The sequence below is a fragment of the Sminthopsis crassicaudata genome, chromosome 1 (genome assembly GCF_048593235.1).
Source record: "Sminthopsis crassicaudata isolate SCR6 chromosome 1, ASM4859323v1, whole genome shotgun sequence".
Lineage (NCBI taxonomy): Eukaryota > Metazoa > Chordata > Mammalia > Dasyuromorphia > Dasyuridae > Sminthopsis > Sminthopsis crassicaudata.
The window spans coordinates 8,769,239-8,795,714 of record NC_133617.1 but is presented as its reverse complement, the minus strand read 5'-3'; the positions used below and the strand labels follow the sequence as shown (position 1 = coordinate 8,795,714).

The following is a 26,476-nucleotide window of genomic DNA, read 5'->3' as shown; positions in this document are numbered from 1 at the left end:
GTGCCAGGAGGAGGGAGCTGGGCACTGGGAGGAGGGAGCTGGGTGCTGTGAGGAGGGAGTAGTGGATGCCAGGAAGAGGGTGCTGGGAGGAAGGAGCAGTGGGTGTTGGGAGGAGGGAGCTGGGTGTCGGGAGGAGGGAGCAGTGGATGCCAGGAGGAGGGTGCTGGGAGGAGGGAGCTGGGCACTGGGAGGAGGGAGCTGGGTGCCGGGAGGAGGGAGCAGTGGGTGTTGGGAGAAGGGAGCTGGGTGTTGGGAGGAGGGAGCAGTGGATGCCAGGAGGAGGGTGCTGGGAGGAGGGAGCTGGGGCACTGGGAGGAGGGAGCTGGGCACTGGGAGGAGGGAGCTGGGGGTGCCGGGAGGAGGGAGCAGTGGGTGTCGGGAGGAGGGAGCAGTGGGTGTCGGAAGGAAGGGGGGGCAGTGGGTGCCGGGAGGAGGGAGCAGTGGGTGTCGGGAGGAGGGAGCAGTGGGTGTCGGGAGGAGGGGGCAGTGGGTGCCGGGAGGAGGGAGCTGGGCACTGGGAGGAGGGAGCTGGGTGTCGCTGGTATTCTCTGGGCGCCTGTGAGAGCTGAGTGGGTTGTAATGGTCTGTGTAGGAAGAGTGTGTGTTGGGGGCTGGGGCTCTGAGGGTGTGGGGGAGGGGAGGGCTCCCTCTCTAGATGTGTATGAGCTGCGTCCTGGAGTGTTCTATTACCTTTTACCTTGTCCTGGGGCCTAGATTTAGAGCTGGAATCCCCCCAGCCCCCCCCTTCCATTTACACATGAGCCTCTGGAAGAAGCTACAAATGCTGCATTTAAGTAACTACCCAGATGGCAGAGCGGGAGTTTGATCCCAGGCTTCAAACCCGGTGTTTTTTACGAACACTCTGGGCAAAGACCCTCGTTCAGCCTCAATTTTCTCATTTGAAAACTGGGGATAATAGTCTCACCCGCTTCCCAGGAGTGGCCGCGTAGTTCCTGACTTGGAGGGGGAGACAGAGGCGGCGCTGTAAGCCATTCTCAGCCGTTAGGGCCTCGTCCCGGGGGACGGCGCCTGTGGGAGGCTGGGGTGCCCGGGGGACCTCGGGTCTGTAACGGGACAGCCGGGCGGGCGGGCGGGCTGGGCAGCAGCCACAGGGGCCTGAGACTCAGTGGGGCAGCTTCTGAGTGTGCCTGGTCTGGCTGTAGTGGAAGAAGGCGCTTTTAAGCGGGCCTCTGTCTGCCCACGAGGGGCTCGGGCCCACCAGGGTGCGAGGCCCGGAGTGTCTCTCTCAGAGGGCACGCGCGTGCCTCCCCTCCCCCCCCCCTCCAGGGCATCTGTCCGCCCACAAGGGGCTCGGGCCCACCAGGGTGCGAGGCCCAGAGTGTCTCTCTCAGAGGGCGCGCGTGCGCGTCCCCTCCCCCCCTCCAGGGCCTCTGCCCACGAGGGCTTGCGCGCTTGCGTCCCCTCCCCCCCCTCCAGGGCATCTGTCTGCCCACGAGGGGCTCAGGCCCACCAGGGTGCGAGGCCGGGAGTGTCTCTCTCAGAGGGCATGCGTGCGCGCGTCCCCTCCCCCCCCTCCAGGGCCTCTGTCCGCCCACGAGGGGCTCGGGCCCACCAGGGTTCGAGGCCGGGAGTGTCTCTCTCAGAGGGCGCGCGCTTGCGTCCCCTCCCCCCCTCCAGGGCCTCTGTCCGCCCACAAGGGGCTCGGGCCCACCAGGGTTTGAGGCCCGGAGTGTCTCTGGGGGCGCGCGTGCATCCCCTCCCCCTCCAGGGCCTTTGGCCACCCCCGGGGCCACGCTGGGTGGGCAAGCTGGCAAGCCAGTGTCTGCACGCTGAGTGCCTGGGTGCCCGGGGCGCTGCCCGGGCCGAGGGCGAGGGCCTGCGCGGGCATCTCCGGGCCTGTCTGCCCCTGCGTGCTCGGGCACATCTGGCATGCGCGCCTGGGGGCTACCCCGTGCGTGGGGGAGGGCTCCAGAGCTCGGGGGAGCAGACCCGAGGTCTCCCCCATGGGACAGGGGGCTGCCCGAGGGCAGGGCTTGCCTCCGCCTTCCTGGGCCGCCCAGACCTCAGGGAGACGCCGGCTGGCACCTGGGCCAGAATAATCAATACGGCACCACACCTGGGGGTGGGGTGGGTGGGGAGGGAAAGCTCGGGTTCCGCCTGCAGGGCGCATGCGTGGTTTCCGACTTCTGGCACTGGGTCCAGGGCGTGTTATGTGGCTGCCGTGCGCCTGCCCGCCGACAGGGGGTGTTGGCGCACGGCTGTCGTGTGGGCGGCCGGAGGCACCGCTCGGCGCATGCGTACTCCGGTATCTCTCGCTTTCTGTCAGTAGGGGGTGCGTGGGTGCGGTGGACGTCTCCTCCCACTTAAGTCTTCCTTTCTGCGCCTCTCGGTCGTTCTCCCTCCGACCCCTCCTCAAATTACCGCGGCTTCTCCCAGTTCTTGCCTACGGCTTCGTCTTCCTCCTCCCCCACTCTCCCTGAACTGCGGCGTGTGCGCGTGCGCGCACATTTCCCCTCTGCTCGCCGCTAGTTCCCTTTCCACGTGACTGCGAAGCCTCCGCTTCCCCCAACCCCCCCACCCCACCCCCCCGCCGGTCCTTCCGCATCGGCGCGCGCTCGCCGCAGACCCCGCCCCTCGCCGCGCGCCCGCCCTCCCTCCGGCCGCCAGTCAGGCAGTGGGGTCCGTCAGTCAGTCGGGGAGGCAGCTGCGGGCGGGCGGGCCGGAGGCCGAGGCAGCGGCGGCAGCACACTCGGCGGGTCCCAGGCAGCTCCCGGCGGCTCGGGCGGCGGTGGCCGGCGCCCCTCGTCCTCGTCCTCGTCCTCTCTTCCTCCTCCTGTCCTCTCGGCCCGGGCGGCGGCGGCGGCCATCATGGCGGCGGCGGCGGGAGGCGGCGGCGGCGCGGGGCCCGAGATGGTCCGCGGGCAGGTGTTCGACGTGGGCCCGCGCTACACCAACCTTTCGTACATCGGCGAGGGCGCCTACGGCATGGTGTGGTGAGCGCGGGCAGGGGGCGGCTGTCAGGGGCGCCGAGGCCGTGGGGGGGGCGGGGAGGATCTGGGGGGGACCGCCCAGCGAGGGGTCGGGGGAGGGGCCGCCCAGCGAGGGCCGGGCTCCTTCTGCCGAGAGGGCTGCCCCGCTGGGGTCGGGGTCCGGCTGGGGGCGGGGAGGAGTTGCCTAGCACAGGGGGGAGCGGAGCGAGGGGTGCTGTTCCGCGGGGGGCGGGGAGGGGGGGGCAGGATGGAGGCTCGGAGTGAATTTGAATGGGAGCGGAGGGGGAGAGGGAGGCCCGGAGCGGCCCAAGATGGTGGTTCCGGCTGGTTTTCCAGAGTCCGGCCCAGCTCCTCCGCTGGGGGGGGGCGGGGGAGCACCTCTGGGCCCGCCGCGGTGCCGACGCCCCCCCCAGAAATCCCCCGTCATCGGGAACGGGTGGGGGCGGGGGCTGCCAGCTTGCTGAAGGTCACCCGGCGGGGGCAGGGCCGGACCGGAGCATTCAGACCCCCGAGAGTTTCCCCGTGAAGCTGGCTGAGGGGATGGGCCTGGGGGAGAGCGGGGTCTCCGCCCCGTTCCTCAGCCACAGTGTGGGTCCCCCTCCCCCTCGTGACCCCCACAATTCAGTCTGGGGGCGGGGGGGCGCTCCCGGAGTGCTCCCTCCCACTGAGAGCCAGCCGTCCGAGCGTTCCCTTCCTTTGGCAGGAGCCCAGTTTTAAGCACTGCGCTGCCGTCCCACGCCCCACATGGGGGGCTCTGCCGTGTGTCCCCGCGCCGGCTCCCCTTTTCTGCCCCGCTGCAGCCCATCCGCCTCCTTCCGCACACAGTAGGTGTCCAGCGTTTGTGGCGAGCCGGGCTTGGGCTCTTTGTGGCTTTGGCGCAGGGCGGGTGTGAGGAGCGCGAGCCCAGAAGGAATGGTGGGAGATTTTCGGGTTGTTTGTGCCGGGTGGCGCCTGATGCGGACCTCGGCGCCGGAGCCGGGGTTTTCTGGTGCGCCCAGACCGGCCGGCTGATGTCCCAGGAAGAGGCCCCGCCACGGGGGCAGGTCTCCATAAAGCGTATTTTCAGTGACTCCCAGAGCGAGACTTTCTCTCTCTCCTCAGTGATTTCTTCTCACCGGGGAGTAGAGTCCTGGCTCTGTCTAGTCCACCGCCCCCCCAGCCAGAGCCGGCCCTTTATGCTCAGCCCTGAAGGCCCCGAGCGGGACAGATTCTCCTCCCCTGCCCGCGATGTCGGAGGTGCGGCCCGCCGCGGTAGAGATGCTGCGGGGTGACCCGTCCCCTGCCAGAGGCCGCCCCGACCGTCACTTAGCACGCTTAGTGATGCCGGCGCACTTAGGCAGAAGTTCCCGGCAGTCCTCAGACCTGACGTTGTTTTTGGAAGGAACGAGGGGCTTCTCCGCGATTTTCCGCTTTTGGCCTCTAGGACGGAGGTCGCCCTGCGTCAGGCAGCCCCTTCTCTACCGCGCACATAGAGATTCGAGGGCCTGGTCATTGGAGGGGAGCCTTGGAATTTGGGAAAGTTTTGTGGATGCTTTGTCCCTCATTCCGGTTTCCCTTTTTCCTCGGGAGATTTGTGGCACTTAAAACCGGCCCCGCCGCTGGTCCTCGCAATGCCATTGATAGCTTTAATTTTGAGCTCCCGGGTGGATATGAAGGACCCAGGCTCAGCTTCCCGCCCCAGCTCCGCGCTCTGCCCTTGGGGCCCGCGGGGCGGAAGGCCGCTGTTAGTAGAAACAGGTCCGGCACAAAGCCGCTGTGCACTGAGGGTAGGACCAGGGCTCGGGTGGTGCAGGGTGGGGACGGCACACGGTGCACGAGGACTTTGGCCCCTCGGCACCTGGGCGATGGGGCGGAGGGGAGCCACCTGACTGCCTGAGCAGCATCTGGCCTTGGACGAGTTCTAGAACTTAGACTCCCAAGCTAGAACCGGGACCTAGAGTGCGTTGGGTCAGGCCCCTCCCTGGGCAGGAATCCTTCCCCGCTTCCTCTGCAAACGCCTTCGTGGTGAAGACCATTCTCTGTCCCCTAAAGCAGCCCATTGCATTTTGAACAGCAGCTGAGTGGAGGGAGAGTCAGACCGGGCCTGAGGGATGAGGCCCCTCTAGAACATCCTCTTAATGGTTTGGAAGTGCTCCTCTCTGCCCAGAGCCGGACTTTTCTCAGCCAGCAGACTTGATTCCCATTGGTCCCCTCTGGAGCCCTGGGACTGGCTCAGGCCTCCTTCCTCGGAGACAGCTGTGATCAGATATCCTCTCTCTGGCTTCCAGAGGCCTTCCCAACCTGCCCCACCCCCCAGGCATCTTACACCTTACTCTCCTCCGGAGCTTGCCGATCCAGTGACCTTGGCCTCCCTGCCGGGGCTGGTCCATCTCTGGACTCCTTTCTGCCGTCCCCCAGGCCTAGGATTCTCTCTGCCTCCTGGCTCTTCGGACTCCTGAACATCTCAGTTAAAATCCTGCCGTTCTGGTGCGTTCCCTCTGAGATGTTTTCCCATTTAGCCCATCACGATGCCATGTGAATACAGATCTTTATGTGTGGGCTCCTCCCTTAAATTAGGAACTCCCTGACCACAAGAACTGTTTTTACATTTTTTTGTATCCTCGGTCCTGGAACATAGTAAGTGCTAAATAAATGCCAAAAGACCAAAAACCCAAATTAACCGAAACCCCAGCCAGCAGCAGCCACAGCAGCTTGGGGAATGGGGAGGGAACCAGACCTTGGCAGCGAAGGAAACAAGATGGCCTTCCCCAGTGTGGGGGACTCACGTCAGCAAGCGGTCATCGTACGCTTACAAGTTGGGCACTGGGACAACTGAGTGAGGAGGGGTCAGAGAACGACAGAATATGCCCCAGTCTGATGGGAGCTGGAGGGACTCTCAGAGACCCTCATTCCTCCTCCCCCTTTTCCAGATGGAGAGACTGAGTCCTCTGGGAAATGAGTGTGTGAGGACTCCAGCGCCCGCACTGTTGAGTTTTGAGGCTGGGTTCGCCTCTGTCTCCAGCTGCACATAAGCCGTAGGTCAGAGCTCGCCCAGCAGTGTTGCACCCACAGTGGATCGGTCAGTGTTTAGCAATAACAAGGTGAGACCCGGAAGGGGGCAGACGTGCATGGTTTAGAAATGTTGAGAGTCCCTGATTCATCAGTCAACTAGTGTTTTATTGGGGCATCGTCAAGAAGGTTCAGGGTTCACTAAGAGCCAGCTGAAGGCGCCAGCCCGAGACGGGGCGGCTCTTTGTTTAGGCAGCAGGGTGGCATCTGGGCACACGGAAGTCTGGCTCTCTTACTGTGACCATGGGGAAGCCAGCTCGCCTCCATTTCCTTAGCTGGAGGCCTCTAAAAAGTCCCTTCCAGCTCTGAATCCCTTGATCTCAGATTGTTGGGAAAACATGGGCGGGAGTTGTGCAGGATGAAAGGCAAAGAGAGGCTTCCATTTGTGGGTGTGCGCGCTTGGAGTCAGGTCTCTTGCTCACGGTAAAATTCAGGTGTTCTCTGGATTTGGAGGAGATGTGTGTCATCCCCTTCTGACTAGACTCGTGATCTTTTGGGGAAGGAGAGAGGCTCGTCTGGAGCTCTTGGGAAGGGGGCGACGGGGCCTTGAAGCGGTGGTAGGATTCGAGTAGGTGGAGGCGAGCGTTGGGCTTTTTCAGTGATTAGGGTAATGACAGGGGCCCAGGGGAAAGAGGCCCAGTGATGATATTGCCAGGAGACTGGTTTGACTGGAATGCTGGATGTATCTGGGGAAGTGTGGGAAATCAGCTGGAAGAGGTAGTGGCGCAACAGACATTTGGGAAGCTGCTTGGATCTGCCTTGGGGAAGAGAGGAAGCACCCCCTCCGCCCAGCAGATCCGAGAATCTTGAAGGACTGATTGGAGCACGAGCTTGGGGAATGGGGCAGGAGAGCTTTTAGGAAGGCATAAAGCGGAAAAACTGAACAGTGTGTGAGCCCGGCCCAGTGGGTGGCACGGAGCCTTCCACTGCAGGTTGTGGGCTGGAGGTGATGGGATGGGCGCTGTCAGAAAGCAGTCCTGACACCCAGAAGTTTAAGAACACTGTTCCAGAGGGGGGAAATAGACTGAGTTGTAAAATAGAATTCCAGGGTTTTGTTTTTCTTTAAAGAGACTTGGGATCCTTTGGAAATTTATCTCTGTAGAGTCTCTTGCGCCTGTTCTTTCCCAAGGCCACCCCGTGATTATAGGTTCTCACTGCCCCCAGCACTGGCTCTTGCTGCCTCATTCTAACCGGTCTCTGCCTCTTGGTGTTAGCCCTTCGGAGCAGTCGTCAGGGCCAGCCTTTTTCTTCCCATGCAAAGCTCTGGCAGTGGCTTCAGTTCAGGCTTCTTTGGCATTCAGAGCCTTTCATAAGCACCTACTCCAGGAGCTGAGGAGGGGCCTTAAAAGTAATCGGGGCCAGCCTCTGCAGACTCCCGCTCAGCTCTCTTCGAGCCATGACCCTCCACAGCTTCTGCTGGAAGGTAATCAGTGATGGGCAGCTCACTCCTCCAACTCCACGGGTTTACTTTTGCACTGCCCCTCCAGGAAGGTTTCCTGTATATAGACTGAGTTGGAATTGGCCTTTCTGCAACTTCTATGTTGTTTCTGCTCATTCTACTCCCAAACAGCTCTTCCTATACTTAAAGATCTTTGTCATGTCACTTTCCTGCCCCTCCCCGCTCATTTTCTCTTTCCACTCTTATCCTCTCCTTAGCATTTTCCTCTGCCCCTTCTTCCCGCTCTCCTTCCTCTCGTACTCTCTGTTTCTCATTTCTGTTACTTTAATTATTATAGCATGGTTTCTCGGGTCTCCTTCCTGTCCCATCCCTTCCCTTGTACTTTAAAGCCCCACTCACATGCTATTTGTCTCACAGGATCTTGTTTCCTCCTCCCTCCGTCCATCCGTAGTGATCCACCCTCACACCTTACAGAGCGTTTGTTTGTGCCTCTTATGGGGTTACTTGTTTGTACTCTCCTTGCTAGAATGTAAACTCCTGAGGAAAGGGCCTAGCTTTTATCTTTTCCAAGATTTGCTGTGTTGATTTAAAGAATGACGGACAGAAATGGACTGATGGCTAGCTTTTCTTAGTTTGTGCTAGAGTGGAAGCCTTCTTTGAGCTAGCAATATGTGGGTTTTTTTTTTTTTTAATAGCTTTTCATTTACAAGGTATATGCATGGGTAATTTTTCAGCATTGGCAATTGCATAACCTTTTGTTCCAGTTTTTCCCCTCTTCCCCCCACCCCCCCCCCCCCAACAGATGGCAGGTTGACCCATACATGTTAAATGTGTTAAAGTATAATTAAATACAATATATGTACACATGTCCAAACAGCTGTTTTGCTGCACAAAAAGAATCGGACTTTGAAACAGTGGACAATTAGCCTGTGAAGGAAATCAGAAATGCAGGCGGACAAAAATAGAGGGATTGGGGATTCTATGTAGTGGTTCATAGTCAGTAAGTGGGTTTTTTAAATGGCCACCCTGTTCCCTTCAGTATTGCCTAATGCTTTTCCATTGGCTGTTGTTTTAAGCTGGAAGAATTTCCTCTGATTTCCATCTTGCTCTTCTCTCTGACAAAGAACAGTATGGTTTTTTTTTCGATTGAAATGACTGTGTCGAAGTCGTGTCTGGGAAGTCTCACTGAAAGCCAAACTTGTCCCTTTTTGTATTATGGTGAAAGCGCATGGAACTTGGCTGGTGATGAGATTGTGGGTTCAGCTCCTGACACTGTCCCTGTCTGTGGCTTTGGACAGCAGGCCCTGAAGAAAAACCGATGCTGATGGCTTCATGTTGTGTGGGCCACTTTACAGCCCCGATTTTCCTCTTTGGGGAAATGATTAACTCCCGGGTGGTTTGCACATTAAATGACACAATATGTGTGAAATCTTACAATAATATCTATATCTCCAGGGGTTACAGGGCTTCTTAAATTTTTTTCCACCTGCAACCCATTTTTCTCCCCCCAATTTTTTTCTGGAACCCCAGGTACGTAGATATGTAAAATATTTATCCAAGTCAAACATTTACTGATAAATTATAATTTCAAGGCCCTTCTCCACCCATTCGGTTAAGAGACCCACATGGGGTTTTTATGAAACTAGATTACATTTCACTCTGTGGATAGCAGGGTGGTGCCTTGGCCAGAATGCCACGCCTAGAGTCAGGAATACCAGCAAATCTGATCTTCCTGACTGTGTGATTCTGGGCAAGTAAATTAACGCTCGTTTGCCTCAGTTTCCTCCCATGTTAAATAAATGAGCCAGAGAAGAAAATGGCAAGCTCCCTCAATATCTTTGCCAAGAAAATCCCAGCCAGGTTGACAGAGACTGGAACATGACTGAACAACAATTCTCTCTCTCTCTCTCTCTCTTTTTGACTTGATCAAACATCTTCTGTCAAATGGGGATAATGCTTACTCTGCGTACTTTTCAGATGGGTATCTTTTCATAAAAGGCCTTGGACCTGAAGCGCTTAAATCCTTGTTGCCTTGCTGATTGTCGTCAGAACTTTAGCATAAGGTCTAAGGCATTCTAGTCATAATGAGCTGCTAACCTTGCTACTGAGTTCTAACTCTTAGCATAATGGCCAACTGGCATTTACAGAGCATTTTCCAAATCTCATCTCTATGAGCCTTATAATAACTCTGGAAAGGAGATGCTGTTATACCCATATTTCAGATGAGGACACTAAAGTAGTGCCTGGCCAGGGTCACATAGCTAGTAGTGCCTGAGGCTTGGCTTTGAGCTTGCCTTCTAGTCAGTGGGCCGCCTAGCTTGATAGAGCCAGCATGACTTGATATTTATATTAGGAGATCTTAGTCAAATCCTGCCTCAGATATTAGCTGCAGGATCAAGAGCACAATTTCCTCATCTGTTAAGGGGGGATAATATCTATGATACCTGCTTCATAGAGAATCTTCTCTGGGGGCTTTGGGACAGAGGCTACAGGATCACTTGTCATGTGGATTATGGCGGGATTCTTTTTTGGGAGAGGTAGGGACTGGGCCAGATGGCTCCTGATATTGGAGATTCTGTGATGAAATGAAAGTTGTGTAATATAAATATAAAGAATTCACCCTGAACTGTTTTTGCCTTCTACATTGCCTGTTTAACTTTCTAGAAAGGGACCTGCAGTGGTGACACTCCCTAAATTTACTCTGACTCTCTGTGGACTCAGTGAACCTGAATTAGGATGTGGTCTCAGATACTTAATGGCTTAATTAGTCATTTCACCTCTGTTTGCCTCAGTTTCTTCATCTGGAAGAATTCCTTTTCTGAGGATAATAGTGTACCTCCCTTCCAGGCTTGTCATGAGGATTAAATAAGATAAAATAACCTTGCACAGTACCAGGTATATAGTAGGTGCCATATAAATGTCAGCTACTGTTATTACATTGCAAACTCTGACTTTGTGGGAATGCTTAGCAGTGGGTGTGAGGTAAGTACTTTGTACATATATGTGTGTCGGTTGGCTGATACAAAAAAATTGAATCGGTGTCATACAAAATTTGATGGTTTAATGTTTATGTTCCTGGCACCTTTTAAAAAAAGTTTTAATTTCTTGGGTTGACCTTTTTTGTAGCCAGCTTTTTTCCACAAAACTGCTTGAAAGGTGGTGTATGGTCTGGGTATTGGTCAGACTTTTCAAAAAACTGCCTTTCTGTCCCCTGAGGAGTGACGTTGGGGAGAGGCAGGAGCCAGAGCAGAGGTCAGATTCAGCTCTGCTTTGAAAAGCCCCCCTGTCTCCAGTTGAAGTCTCTTAATGGCAAGGTAGAAATCTCAGCCAGCTCACCCGCGGCAGTTTGGATTCAGTGCTCTTCGGAGCAGCCCGCCTAGCAAGGGGGTGCCGGGCTGGCGGGTGGACGTGGGCTTTGAACCCAGAAGTCTTGATGGTAAGCCCCCTTCCTCTAAATATTATAAGCAGGGATTGGCACTGGGCTCCCCTGTAGACTGGAAGGAAAGAGAGTGCAGAGTGAGAATTGCAGAATCAGAACTCCTCAGCTCTGATACTGCCTCAGTCTCTTGTTGGGAAGCTCCCTCCCCCCCCCCAAAAAAAAAAAAACCCACAACATTGTCTTCCAGCAGGGAAGGGTGGGGCAGACGTAGGAGGGGGGAATTGGAGATCAAGATCCTGGGTTCAAAGACTCTTCTTGGGATTTTTTGGGGGAAGGTTTCCGCTAACCCAGCCTGCAGGAGTCTCATCTCAGAGATCACCGCTTTGTGATTTTTCCCCAGTGTGCTGGCATGTCGTGGTTAATCTGGGTCTCGCACTTGGATTTCACTCCCCCCCTCCTTCCCAAGCCTTATTTTGTTCTGGATGATGGAGAGAAACAAGCAGCCTTGTCTCCGTCACCTGTGATCGTCCTGTGCCCGCCCAGGTGGCCATTCTTGAAGCTAAGAAAGCCCCCTCCCCCCCTTCATTGCCGTCCCTTTGCTCCTCAGCCTAAATTTGCTTTTAACTTGGTGCTCCTTCCGATAGTCTTGTTCCTGGAGCACGTTATTCTCTGGGCTCCCTGGTACCTCTTCTTGCCTTTTTAGCTTGTACAAAATGTCTTTTAGAAAAACTCAGAATGGGCTAATGTCTCTTTATTCACACCTATCTCTTTTTTGGGGGGGGATTTGGGGTTGAGTGATTTGTTTAGTCACACAGCTAGTTTCTGAAGCTGGATTTGAATCTAGACTGTCCTCACTCCAGAGCTGCTGCTCTGTGCACGTGCTCCCTGCCTGCCTTCACGTGGATCTCACGTGGACTAAGGGTTCTTAACCTGATATCTAAGAGTTCGGGAGGTGGGGCTTGTTTGGGATTTTTATTATTTTACAAAAATTTTCAATGGGGGATTGACCTCCCTCCCGCATCTTGCTTGCCCTCATTCCTCCTCTCTCTCATTTGACTTCTTCCTCCAGGGTGAATTCCTGTCCTGCTCTCAGTCGCCTTCCTTTCCAGGGAGCTGCCTCATCCCCATCCTCTCCCCATCTCTTGGCTCCTTTCTCTCGTGCATTTGGATACAAATGGGCTGAGCAAGGTCTCCCCATGCTTGAAAAGCCTTTTCTTGATTCTGCTCTTCTTTATCTCCTCCCTTTCACTGTGAGACTCAGAAAGAGTGGTCTGTCCTTGTGGCTTCCACATCTCCCCTACTCATTTCTCGGCCCCTTGCACTTTGGCTTGGGATCCCGGAAACTCTTCTCTTAGTGACACCCGAAGCCTTCTGACTGCTCGAATCTTCTGGTCCTCGGGTGGGGAGCTTCTGACACCAGCGACCCTCCCTTCCTCCCACACACTCTTTCCTCGTGGCTTCCACCATTTCACCCGTTGTATCCGTCCGGGAAATCTTCGCTCTTTCCTTTGTTGTGACTTTCTGGTGAGAGTCAGGCTGTCTTCTTAGCCTCCATTTCCCCATGCTTGGCGAAGAGGATAATTCTTCTCCACTCCCAAGGCACAGTGCCTAGAGAGCTTAATATATGGTTGTTGGTTAATAGATGGGGAGGGAGGGGAATCAGATGTTGCCTGAGATTTTAAGTCTGGGAAACGAAAAGAATGGTGTTGTCACGGACAGAAATAGGATCCCTTGATTCCTGGTGTTGTTGGAAAGAGGAGGCAGTTGTGAGCAAGGCAACACATTAGTTGTACACATTTTAAAACATTTTTAGATGAAAATTTCCTCCATTAATAAAATCTATTTTCTCTTTCCCTTGGAGGAAAAACAAAAATAAAAACAAAACCTTTGCAATATACTTACACGGTCAGTCACGGATTCCTACATTGGCCGTGTCCAAAAAAGCTTATGCCGCTGTTTGCATTCCGTGTATCCACTTTCTACCAGTGAGTGGGAATATGGTTTTTGATGGAATCGTGTCTGTCAGATTTCCTGGTCTTTCAGTCCTTTGTCTTTGCAATGTGGCTGTTCCTGTATGCATTACTCACTCTGTTGAATCAGTTCATCTAGGTTTTCCCAGGTTTCTCTGAGATTGTTCCTTTTGTTATTTCTTATTGCCCGTAGTATTTGGGGTACACACTGCTGAGTTTGCAGTGGGATAGTCTTACAGGAGCTTGCAAGCTCAGGGAATGGTTGAGACACCCCAGCTTCTTTAAAGGAAAGAGTTTTGAAGAAGTTGCTTTTCTTAAATAATCATTCTTTGAATCAGGATCCTGAAGTAGCTTATCTTAGGTTTATTCCCAACTGAAAACTGTAACAATTTTGTAAAAAGACAGTCCCACTTTATTTTCTGAATCTCAAACTGAATGGGAAAAAACACCAGTACGGATTTCCATAAAGTACCACTGAGGGAATGGGGTCAGAGTGCCGCTGACCCTCAGTGTTTTCTAAGACTGATGAGATGGAGTCTAATTACAGCGTTCGGGGAAATGGCATTTAATGAGAGTTGTTTCGTAGCCTTGTGGAGTTGGAAGGGATTTCAGCAATCCAAGAATCCACCTCCCACCAGCGTGGTAGTGCCTTGTGTAACCTCCCTGACAGGTGGTCTTCCAGCCAAACTGGGTAGGTTTCCTTGGAGTAATTATGCCAAACTCAGAAAATGTTTACATAGAAGATTCATTTGGGAGTTGAAGAAATGTGGGAGGTGGCATTACAAATCTCCAAATGTGTTGATAGAACTTCTTATCTTTGCTCTGAAGGAGAGCGTGGTAAAATCACTAGGGCTGGGAGGCGCCTCCGAGAGCACTGAGTCATAGCTCACATTAACGTGGTGCTTGGGACTCTTACCAGGCTTTTCGGGGCATTGCTTTCCTTGAGCTTGTGAGATGGGCGCCCTGTCAGCCCCGTTTACAGGTCAAGAAATGGAGGCTCAGCAGCTAAGTCTTTGACTTGGGGCCCCAAGAGGTAAGTGCTAGTGCCTGTAGGGTAGAGGGGGAGTGCTACTCTTAGAGAAGTGGGTCAGCCCGCTGCTTGGGCCAGGATGTGATTGATCATCACATCTGTCGGGACAAATGAGCTTTGAGTCAGAGTTTCAGCGACAGCGCTGTCACTTTGCATTTCTTGAGCGCCTCCTGTGCTGTGACCCGGACCCCAGGCTAAGACGTGGGCATGTGGAGAAATGCAAAAAAAAAAAAAAAAAAAAAAATCAGAGCTGCAGAACCCCTACTCTTCAAGGGCTCCTCTTCTCCTAGGGAGGGCCACGTCTACACAGCCGTGTACAGGAGAAGCTGGGGAGGGCATCGGGATGAGGGAGGACTGGGCAAGACTCATTGAAGGGGAGATGGCAGCTGGGAGTGGAAGCCAGGGGGTGGAGACTGGGAGGGCGAGCCTTCGTGCTGGTGGGGGACAGCCAGCATGGGCATGGGAAGCGCGGGAGGCCTTCTTCAAGGCCCATTGGGGAGACCTAGGGTGTGCAGAGGGGCTTCTTTACTCTGATGCTGGTGAAGCATCACCGCAGGTGTGGCACTCCTGGTCTGCACGGAGCCCTACACACCCCCTTTGTGGCTGGCAAAGCCTTCCCTGCTCCCAGCCCCCATGGGCAGTTGGTCACTTTCCCTTTGGCCTCTGGGGGCGATGCTGCCCCTATGGGAATGCTGCCCCATTGTGGGCTCTGATCGCCGTTCACTTTCCTTCTTGTCTGGCCTGGCCGATGATGGGTTTGCTCTGCTCTGAGGAGACTAGATTGGTTACTTCTGGCTGTCAGGGGGGGGGCACCTTTGACAGGCCTTCTTCTCTTAGCCATTCTCCCCCACCTCATCTTCAGCATCGTTTCCAGTTGGCGATGCTGAGTGCTCCCTTTTAACCAAAAGAATGTTTCTCCCAAAGTCTGTCAGGGATAGCCCGCAGAAACGGAGCAATCAAATCATCCTCTGCTTTAGCTCATGCTTGCCATGGTTCTGTGAGTCCTTGGTAGGCTTAGAGTTGTCTTGTTGGCATCTTAAGGGACAGCTGGCTAGTGCAGGATTCGGGGAGAGCTGAGTTCAGATTCAGCTTAGAGACTAACAGTGTGACCCTGGGCAAGTCATTTATTCTGTCTCAATTTCTTCAACTGTAAAGTGGATTTAATAAAATAAAAATACTAGTATTCCTAGGGTTGTCATGGGGATTCATGAACTAGTAAATGGAAAACATTTCACACTGATCCTTGGCTCATAGTGAGTACTCTGTAAATGTTCTTCTTGTTCTATTGTTATTCATTTCATCATCATCCAAGGGACCTTGGTTCAAGCCCCTGTTGATCATCTAATCCTCCCCGTGATTCATTCTCCATGTGTTTGTAGAGACTTGCTTTCAGCCCATCTTCAGAACTTTCTAACATCATGAGGATGGGTTCTTCCTGGGTAAATGGGAGCAATAGTTTCCCTGCCTTTTTCCGTGGTGCTTGGTAGGAACGTGCCGTATATATGGTTAGGGGGGGGTGGGGAAGACATGATGAGACCTGCCTTCTGAAGGAGTCTCCTGGGGAAGCCAAGTCTCATAAGAAGAGATTAGATTTGAGTAGGATTAGGAACAATGGGTACATGTTGCAGAGAGGTAAATTTAAAGTGTAGACTTGACTTCAGGAAGACTTCCAGAAGAAAAAAAGGAAAAAAAAGAAAGACCGTCCAGAAGTCCACCAGGCAGCCTGGGTCCTGATGACTGGAGGCCTTCGGACAAGGGCCAGGGGGCACTTGCTGGGTATATTGTTCTCTTATGGTTTGGCCTCTGCAATCCCCTCCCGTTCTGAGAGCCAGGAGCCAAGGGATGCTCTCTAGTTGAGATTTGTTCTTTCTTGTTCTCTCAGTGACCGAGGAGGAGCCAACTTGTGGGCCCCTAACGGGTAGGAAATGGAGCCGGCTGGTGTGGAGCAGGCAGTGGAGAAATTTGGCAGTTAATGGGAAAGAATGGGGGCTTTGAAAGCCTTCAGAGTCAGTGCTAGGGTGCTGCCTTAGAGATTAGGAAGCTCTTTCTGTGCCCCCCCTCCCCCCCGCATTAGTACCTTTTATATAGTAGCCCTTTTTCCTTCTCACCCACTCTTATTAGCTACTTCATTTTAGGCTCCTGGCAAATGTTTATTGAATTGAATTTGTTCTTTTATAGGGCAAAACATCCCTGTGTCCATGGTAACTCAATTTTAAAAAATAGCCATTGATGGGCAGCTTTTCCAACAGCTTTTGAAGTGTTCTGCCCCTTGGTTCTTTGGGACTATTTCTTCTGGTACCTTAAGATTGTTCTCAAGCCCACTCGTTCTCCTCTGCTTTAAAAGGTTTCTGACACATTGATTTTTTAAAAAAGATTTTTGATGACTTTTTTTTTTTTTAACTTTGCATTATTTTGATTCTACCTTACCAGTATTTTAGAAATGGCCTTTCTTTTCTTTGCCTCCTCCAGGCCTTCATTTCCGTATGCCAGGGCCAGTACAAGAGTATTGGTATGGCCTTCTGCTCTAATCCATCTTCCTCTAAATGCTATCCCTTGATTCAGGAAGCTCCATTGGCCCCTGTTGCCTCCAGTATCAAACCCGAAAGCCTCTGTTTGGCCTTTAGAGCCGTTCGTGACTTGGCCCCTTCCTGCCTTTCCAGTCTTGCACTACTCTCTCCCTGTAATCTGTGATCACTGACATAGGCTTTCTTGAAGATGGAGTTCCTCTCCAGATCCCATCCCTTTTGACTGGCTGGCCCAGAGCTTGGAATCCTCTTCATTTCTTGGCTTTCATGTTGTTTAGTTGTTTTCCTTTGACTCCATTTGGACAGTGGTTTGCCATTTTTTTCTCCTCATTTTACAGATGGGGTAACTGAGGCAAAGGGTTAAGTGGCGTACTCAGGGTCACACATCTAGGAACTATCTGAGGACCTATTTGAACTTGGGGAGATGAATCTGGGCCATCTAGCTGCCCCTTCTCTCTGCTTTCTAATCTCTGCTAAAATCCTCCCTTTTCAAGTACCTTTTCCAGTTCCCCTTAATGTTAGTGCTTTTGCCAACTTCTTCCATGTCTATATCCTTTTGGTTTATGTAAGTATTTGTGTTGTCTCTTCCTTAGATTAAAACATTCTTTTGGGCAGGTACTGTTTTTGCCTTTTTTTTTTTTTTTTTTTGTATTCCCAGGGTTTATTTAGGACATAGTGGTGCTCAGTAAATGTTGGCTGACTTTGACCTCTTCTCTTTAACTTTTATTTTCTACTATTAACTAAATCTTTTTCTTGGTATAGATTTGTAAGGCTATTTATAGTGTCAGGAATCTGGCTTAGTTTTCTCCTGTTTCCCAAACTCTTAGCACATTTTAAGAGCTGACTATTTTTTCTTTTATTCCTTTATTCTCTCACCATTGCTCAATAAATGTCTGTTGAAAGTTTGAATTAGCTTTTTAATTTTAAGGAAGTTACTTGAATACTGTGTGGGCCTTTATGTCCTCAGCAGTGTGATTGAGTTGTGTTATAGAGGCTCTGAGGTCCCTTTTTAGGATAAAAATAATTATTTGTTTAAAATTATAATGCGATAATGTGTTTGTTCAGGTATTCAGTGAGCCTGTGTATCTTCTTAGTAAGCTTAGTCACTGCTGTTTAGGGGGTAGCAAGCAGCAGGCTCAGCGACAGACAATGAAGGCCTGAATGAGACTACTCGTAGTGGGAATAGAAAAGAACTGTTTGACCATTGATTGAACTTGGAAGAAAGAAGACAGAGATAAGTGCTGTCTTTCCAACTGCGTCATCAGATGAGCAATAGAGATGTTATATGGCAGAAGAGGAAGCTGATTACAGGGATAATAGAACATGGGACCTGATGACTTTGGTTTTAGACACGCTTTAGATACCAGAGGACGTTCATGATAGAAGTGTGTCTAGTCACTAGGTGTAAGTATGGACTTTAGGAGTCAAGGATTAGAGAAAAAAATTGGAGGGTCCTCTGCTAGAGTGGGAATGGATCAGTTCCTTAAAGAAAAGAAATAGAGATTCAAGGAAGCTGGTGCTGGGCGTCCCATCAAGTCACTAAGTGTTTATTCAGAGTCTGTTCGGTGTGGAGCACTGTGCTAAGTGCTGATGAGTTAAAGAAAATGGAAAACCAGCCCTTCGCCCAGGCAGAGAGCTCTTACCTTAATGGAGAAAGTCAACGAACTCCACAAACAAGGGATGAATAGAGGGAAGCTTATTTAAAGATGAAGTATAAGTGCAGGTGCAAACTGATTGGACTGGCTCTGGTCACTTTTGCCATGTCCTCAGTGCAGATCATTTTTATTAAGAATGGAGAGGCTAGTCACAAGTAGGCAGCTCATTGAGCCTTTTCTTTGGCCATAGCAACACGAGAAACAAAGACAGCAAAATGGAGCCTCAGTCTTGTGGGCTTCTTCTCCTTTGGCAGTGATCGTGGTCAACTGGAAGAGAGCAAGCAGGGGATTTCAAGAATTATGCTGATTTTAAAACTACCTCTAACTATTCACAAATCAGTGTGCTGTATGTGAAATCTTGTCTAATGAGCCAATAGGTTCACATTCTCCTTAATCACATCACTTTGGACATTCTTGATATAAATAAAATGAGACGATCAAGAGCTAAATGGAAGGATGGCTCGTGGTTTACTTTGGGAGAGGCAAAAAAAGGAACTGCTTTTATTGTATATCTAAAGGCAAGAAGAAGCACCATTTCATGGTAGACCTGCTCATTTTCTCTTATGAGCATAACCACAAGCACAGAGATAGCAGCTGGGTGGGTCAGTGGATTGAGCATCAGGTCTGGAGTCAGGAAAATCTGGTTTCAAATCTGTCAATAAAACTTCTCTCCCAAAGTTGTGACGATCAAATGAGAATATAATTGTAAAGCCCCTGGTAAACTGACGGGCATGTAGTAGAAATGTTAGCTGCTACTATGCAGCAGCCTCCTTTCAAGGAAGTAGAGAAAGTTCCAGGACCTTTCAGATTAAATCACTGTGTGCTTTAATACTTGGCAGCTTCCAGAAAGGATAAAAGAGCAAAAAATGAAAAGGGCACCAGTCCTCAAGAAGAGATGAGCAAGACACGATTGGCATTGTGTGGCTTAGCTGGTCACTGATGTGGAAGTCCATTTTAATGAGCAAAGGCTAATATCAACCTTAAGATCAGATAAGATAAGATCACTGAGAAGGTGGGGAATATAACAGAAGTTTACAGTGTCATCCATAATTATTTTTTGCTCTTATAGTAGTAGGTATCATTTATAAGGTATTTTAAGGTGGCTTTATACTTATTCTCTCCCTTGATCTTCACACCAAACCTGTGAGTCAGATGAAGGATGTTTTTATCCCGATTTTACTGCTGAAGAAACAACTTGAGAGACATTGATTTTATTTATTATATACAGTATATGAAATATATTAGGATATGGCCCTCGATTAAGTGTATAATAGGAAAGAAGAAGAGAAGAATCAATTTTACAACACTATTATGTGCCAGGCACTATTCCAAGTGCTCTGCAAATATTTCATTTAATAAAAGGACAAAGGAAAATTATATAATAAATACATTTATATATGGAATAAAGAAAATTACATTCTATTTATTATGCTATGTACACAATTATATATGTATAGGTAGATACATTGTATATGTGAATGATAATATCCAATTAAAATATCTCCTACCTGACTTATTTATACAAACTTTTGATAAAGGGGAAAAGATAAAAGAACTGACATCTCTTGAACTTGGTAGTGGAGAGTGAGTGTGGGAATTGGAGCCTGGAGACCAGGAATTGAGTTCTGTCTTAGATACTTCTCACTACCAGTTCTTGGGAAAGTCATTTCTCTCTTTTAAAGCCTCTGTTCTCATGTCCTTGTTCTCTTACAGGGCCAGTTACTCAGTGTTTTGCCTACTGTATAAATGAATGTTGCTACATGGCACAATAAATAGAGCATTGGGCCTGAAGTCAGGAAGATTCATTTTATTGAGTTCAAATCTGGTCTCAAATACTGATTGTGTGATCTTGGGCAAGTCACTTCACCCTGTCTGTCTCAGTTTCCTCATCTGTAAAATGAACTGGAGAAGGAGATGGCAAACCACTCCAGTATTTCTGTCTAAGAAAACCCCAAATGGGGTCAAGAAGAGTTGGACTCGATTGAAAGGACTGAATAATAAATGAGTAATGACCACAAAGAGGAGTAATAACCTCTCTGCCTGAGCCAATGACTAGAAATGCCTCGTGGCTTTTCTAAGTGGACAGAGAGAATACTTTGCTAGCTTAGAATAGAAATTGCCTTGCCAAAATAGAGGGTTGTGGTGGGAAAAAGTCACATTCTAAGACAGCAAGCAGTTCAGAAACTCCAGAGCATTGGAGGATTCATGGGAGGGGGAAAATTTCAGGAGCTGTCCAGCCATCTTTTCAGTCTACCCATCAGTTACAAAACGAGGGAAAGACCAGTCAGCCTTTCTCTAGGGAACAATTACACCAGAGATGCATTCTGGGGCTATGAATCTTGGACCACCACTACCTCCAGAGAATCCAAATCTGGAGTCTCCCAAGCAACACTGAGAACGAGCGAGTGTAGATAAGCAATTACTGTGTGCAAGAAACATCATAAAATAATTAATCGAGGAAAGGTTGGCCAGCACCTTAGTGACAGGAAGAGATGGCTTCAGGGGACACCTGCCTGATGATCTGCTCCAGGTAGCTAGGAATGGCCAGAAGCCTGAGAGAAGACTTCTGTTACCCCGTCTGCAGGATTTATGGGAGGGCAGGAAGGGATGGAATGGATCACAGTCTGCATTTTGGAGGGAAGGTCTGCCTGCATCAGGGAGATCACAGGTCATTAGAATCTCATTTGGTTTTTTTTTTTTTCAGAGTTGGAAGTTTCAGAGTCTGTTAAATGATTGAAGGAGTGAGGAGGGTTTGAGATTCTAAGTATTATTTGTTGTGAACCTTTCTTCTGTGTCCTTGGTGGATATCCCGGTGTAAGAAGAGAATGAACCAAACGCCGTGGGACGGCTCACGCTTGCGTGGAAGGTCCAGGGGAATAAAATTGGCTTTGTTTCAGTGGTCCAGGACAGCAGAAATGGTTGGCCTTGAGGCCTATCCAGGGGAAGGCTGGATATAAACACTGTGGCGTTTGTTTTAAGGGATCGGATCTCTATGGCCAACTGTTAGCAGCTATAAATTCCTTGTAGCACTAAGGCTTCAGTAACTCATTCCAAAGGTATGAACTGTTTCAAATAAATGCACAGAACTGGGCCCTCGTCTTAGGAAATCCAGAGCAGTTTATAGGCCACCTAGACATACAAGTTCATGAATAGATTATAACCTGTTCCTAGAGGATCGGTGACAGACCTAGCACGTTTGGGACATTGTTAAACTAAACCTGTCAATGTAAACTTGGCTCAGTGCCCCCACAGGTTTTGTGGAGGGAGAGAAGGGAAGGCCCACTGCCCCAGGGATGGCAGCAGGTCCTGTCGGTCACCGAAGGCGCCCCTGCTCCTTTGTCTTTGCTGAGCAGTGGTCTGTCCTATCACTGAGTTAGGTTACTCATTGAAGCTTTGGGAGATGAAACTTTTTGTTGAGCCTCACCACTACAATTTACCGAGCATCTAGCACCATATTTTTTAACAGACTTCCTCTATAAACCTCCATTGAAGCCTCAATAGCTTCCACTTGTGGGCTTCTCTGACACCCCCTTTGAACCAAAGGGGGCTTTGGGTCCGTCACAGTAGTGCTCTTGGCAGGTCCCCCAAGCTTGGTCACTTCTCTTAGACACAGAGGGCTCGGAGCCTTCCTGCTTGGAAGTGAGTTCACACTTGCCTAACCTCCCAGCCCCAGTCTGCGCTTCCACAGCTCGCCACGCTCAGACGTCTTGCTGGGTGTAGGAACGGCTCTCCAGTCTGTTCTGGAAGAAGATTGTTGCGATTCCCCAGACCAGAGTCCCTTCCTTGGCCCCCGTCTGTCCATCAGTTGCGTCTCGGTTTGAAGGTTCACTTTGGGGTTTGTGTCACCGGGTCCCAGTATGCAGGAAGCACTTGATGAATATTTTTTACTTATTTTTCTTTCATACTAAACCAGCTGGAATAATAGCAGCTAGGATTTATCTAGTGCTTAGAGCTGAAAATGGCTTCTGTGTCTGCCATTGAAGAATCATTTGGATCCAGTTCTGAGACAACCGATCAGAGGCCCCCCTCCCTGTTAGAAGGGGGCTGCTACACGATCTTTGTTAAATGACAAACCCCGGCACCACAAAAAAGGGAATATCCTCACCAGGGAAACCACAACCTCTGGCGAATCGTCCATTTCTTTCTGGGGCTTTGCTGAGCTTCCTTTGCTGTTCACCGAGATGTAAAGAAACCCTTCCTCCTGAATCTCACCAAAGTCTCGCTTAACCTTGTGTTTCCAGAAGCCCTCCATGTGCACATCTTGGCATTCCCAATGCCAAGAAATAGAAAGTTACAGGATTGACTTGTTAGGAGCACCGAGGGGGAGACACCTGTTTCCACAGAACATTTTCATGAGATTGAAATTAATGTAACTATCAAGGAAGCTTTTCTAAAGAACTCGGGGTCCTTCTGCAGCAGGAGAAAGGGCCGGAAGTGGCTTTTGCCCATGGAAGCCACCCTCATCACACTGGCGAGTGCCCTTCCTGTTTGGGCTGCCTTAGAGAGGTCTGAGCTGGGCACAGTTTGGTAGACTGGAAGCAGGCTGCTTCTCTGTGGGGTGTGCTAGCAAGTGGTGCAAAAACCATTTTGTGGAGACGAGGGAAGCACAAGGGGCTGGACAGCTGCTTCTCTGGCAGATGTCATTCATAAATGTCAGATTCTTTGGAGTTGTTGGGTTGTGGAGAGTCGAATTCTAGCGGCATTTCATGGCTCTGGTAGAGGCTGTGAGATAATAGGATTGAGCAGAAATGTCGGCTCTTGCAAAGGCACCAACTGTCAGGAACCCCGGGATTTGCTGGATGGGAAGCTGGATTTGGATCAGCAGGTCACAGAGCATGCGGTCCCTGGTTTCTGGCAGCTGGCTTTCTCCCTTTCTCCTTCCACCCTGAGCTCTCTCCTCCAAGCTTTCCCTTTTCTAGGCCTCCTCCTGCCTGGGACACAGGGTGTGGGTCCTGTAATGAAAATGGTAGGCCCACCGGGTTTCTCTCGTGAGAACCGGGCTCATTTCTGGTGTTCAAAAAGGACCCTGACTTGTGGGTTTCTCTTCTTCTCTCTAGCTGCCTTACACTCATCCCTTTCTCCTTTCCTTCCATCTCCCCAGACACCACATCACGCCTTCTCATCTCCTCCTTATTCCTTTCCTTCTCCCGGCTCCCCTGCCACAGCCACAGCTGCCAGCTCTCTACCACCCTGGCTCCTCCTTGCCCCTTCCTGGACACACTGGTGACACGTGGCGAGCTTTCCAGATGGCATAGGATGAAAAGGGCTGGCAAACAGGGAGTCTCTAATGGGATAAAAGGAATTTGTTTTACATCGCTAAATGCTGGCTTTTTTTTAACTGGCAATTTACAGTTATAATTATACATTGCTCCCCCTCCCCCAGCTCTCTACCTAGTTTAGCATCTGTTATGTAACACTACACCACCTGTTCAGATGAACAAGGAGTTCTTGCCAATTTAGACCCGAAGACTTCTTTCACGAAGCTACAGCTTCATTTTTCCCCGCTGACATCTCTCTGAGGACGGTAACAGCCCCCGTGGGTCTGCGCCCTCTCTTTCCTGCAAATCTTGGAGCTGTTTTTTGACCAGCACCGAGGAGACCTAGCTCCACGCCAGACTGAAACCTGGTTCTTGGGGCCCCCCCTTATATACGCCCATGAGGGGCCGCCTCCTTTTGAGAGATCCTCATTCTCTTTGCCCCAGCACCGGGCGGGGAGGGGAGCTCATTCCCAAATCTGACGGTGAGGAACGTGCTTTCCCCCAGACCTTTGCTGGCTTGGACTCTGTGGCACCAGCCGCACGGCAGGGATTCATTTGGGCCGTGCCCTGTCCAGGTTAGGACATGCAGCCACAGTGCCCGTGCCTACTGTGTCCTGCCAGTCCACCCAGTAGTGCCAGAACCTTTCCGGACCTCTCCTCTCACCACCTTTCCCTCACCTCACCCTGAGTCCCTGGTGACTCTTCTCTCTGTGGATCTGGGTGATCAGTCCCTCCCGGTCCCTACAGGAGGAGGCCTTTCCCAGCCCAGAGCATCTGGTAGCGTTTGTGGCTAACATAATAACAACCGTCTGCCCGGGCACACAGACACAACCTCTCTTCCCTCCCACCAAAGCACTTTACATTCTCTTGTGAGCCTCACAACCGCCCTGGGGCCTCGGTGCTACTCTTATCGTTATTTCACAGGTTGGTAAATTGAGGCTAGAGGAGCTTAAGTGACTTTCCCAGGGTCACACCCCACTAGTAGGTATCTGAGGCTGGACTTAGACTTGGGTCTTTTTAACTCTGGGAGTTAAGAAGCTCTATCCAGTGTGCCTCCTGACCCTCCACCCTAAGAAGCAGCAGCAGTAGACTTCAATGAACATTCAATGAGATTTTTATAGTTCTATAAATATCGTATGTGATTTAGCTTTGTTTTATTGTTTCTTGCTGTCTCCTGAAGTCATGAATTTCCACTTGATGAAAGCTATTTTTTAAGAAGTTATTTTCATCAGTGAAGTTTTATAGCTCTTTTTACTTACGATTTGGCCACTTTTTAAAAATGTTATTTTTTAAAAGTATTTTTTGTGCCTTTTTTTAAACAAAGATGTTAATTCGCATTTCTTGCATTGTTCTCACTTCCCCACCCCCCCCCAATTTTTCCTCTACCTCTCTTATATGATTTTTTCCAATGATTTTTTTCCCTCTTTAGCTTGCCTCGGAATTCTTGTTGGGCTTGTTTTCAGCCTGCATGTTTTTTCTTTGAGGCTTATCTTCTGGTTTTGTGCTGGGGCTCTTCCCTGTCACTTTTTGGGGGCAGATTCTTCTTTTTTTTTATTTTTAATTTTTTTAATTTTTATTGTTTGCTCATTTTCCCCCAGCATATTTCTTAACTTTGAACTCTGTACTAAAATCTGCTCATGGGAAGTTTGAGAGACAGAGTCTGGGCTCTGGTTTTATGCAGGAAGGGATCCTTCTCCTAGTTGACCACAACTGCTTCCCTGGAACTGAGACCCAGCACTGGGTAATGGCTGACAGAGTTGCCAACTATGGTCCAGCTCAGTGCCTAGTGCCCATGAGGGATCCCCTGGGATCTGTTTCTAACCAGTTCTCCCTTCCCTCTGTTGTCTCTGGAAAGTTAGAACTCCTGGTGCTGCTGCTCCAAAGGCCACAGCTGCCTTGGGTACGCCTGGCCAGCCCCCACACGTGTGTCACAGATGTCTTCCGACTTCCTCATTTGACTCCGGCTGGAAAAAAGTCTCCCCCCAACCTCGTGTGCCTCTGTGGCTCCAAAATTCCATTTGACAGGTTATTTAAAAGTGTCTGGAAGGGGGTGTTGGGAGAGTTTGGCAAAAATGCTCGCTCTGCCACCATCTTGGCTCCATGGCTTATTTTATTATTGATAATGATTTTCAACTTCATACCATTGCTACCAGAGTGCAAGAATTTCGCCAAATAGAGCATCTCACCTGCCTTTGTCCTCCCTGCTCTCCCTGTCTCTCTCCCCCTCTCACTTTTTCTCTTTCTCTTCCCTCTCCCTGTCCCCATCCATTGCTCTGCCCTGCTCTCCCTCCCCCTTCTTTTCTTTCCTTTCTTCTCTCTCCTCGCTCTCTCAAAAAAAGGACAAAAGGCTTGCACTTCGCCAGATTTTGGATGTGTTATTTGCAATGGCATGAAACACATTAAAATGTAAATATGCAAATTAAATGTAAATGAGTAAATTTAGAACCGTGTTTAGGTGGGTGGAGGGAGGAAATAGCAAATTGGACCATTTTTTTCCCTTCGTAAAACAAACTCCAAGATGTGCCATTGTTTTAAGGCAGTTAGAGATCTTATGTAACTCTACGTGACATGCAGAAGCACGTGGGGAGATGGAGAGGATGCCAGGCCCTGCTGCAGGCCTTGGAGGCCTGGAGCCCAAGCCTGCTTTTTATTTATTTTCCGATTGTACAACCTTGTCCAAGGTGAGCCACACCTGGTGCCTTGTTAAACGGGGTTCCTGACACGTTCTCTCAGCGCCTCGGATCCCAGCTGTGGCGCGGGGCCGGGTCCTTGTGCGGCAGGCTGCTGTGAGGGTCAGATGAGATCATGGAAGGCAGTCAGTTTCAGTTGTGGCTTCTTTAAAAATTTAGGAGGCCTTCCCTTTATAATAACTAATTTACATAGATTATCTCATTATGAGCTAAGTGCTGGAGATATTATCCCATTTTTACAGATGAGGTAACTGAAGAGCCAGGTCGGGAAGTCATTTTCTCATGATTCCAGAGCTAGTTAAATGTCAGAGGCGGGATTAGGATGGAAACTCTGGTGAGTTCAAGTGCAGTTCCGGCTACTCCTGGGTCATTTTTCCCCCTTTGGATGAAGCCAGTACGCTTCGTTCCTTGATCAAGGCCTTTTGGTCCGTGTTTACCTTAATTTTCCAGGGAGGTCATTTGGCTGTTTGTAGGGTTAATTTGTTAGCCTGCCTTTTTTCTAGAAACCACCCATGATTTCTCCCACCAGCTCTTTTCAGGATGCACCTCTCTGCTCACCCATCCCACTCCC

At 50.4% G+C, this 26,476-nt stretch overlaps 1 protein-coding gene across 1 annotated transcript in view; it reads left to right on the top strand.

Moving 5' to 3' along the window:
- Positions 1-2,623: 2,623 nt before the first annotated feature.
- Positions 2,624-26,476, top strand: part of MAPK1 (mitogen-activated protein kinase 1) — a 53,364-nt gene continuing 29,511 nt past the window's right edge. The window contains exon 1 of the mRNA XM_074292113.1: positions 2,624-2,954. Coding sequence (XP_074148214.1) covers positions 2,830-2,954 — 125 coding nt within the window. The 5' untranslated portion in view covers positions 2,624-2,829. The remainder of the gene's footprint in view (positions 2,955-26,476) is intronic.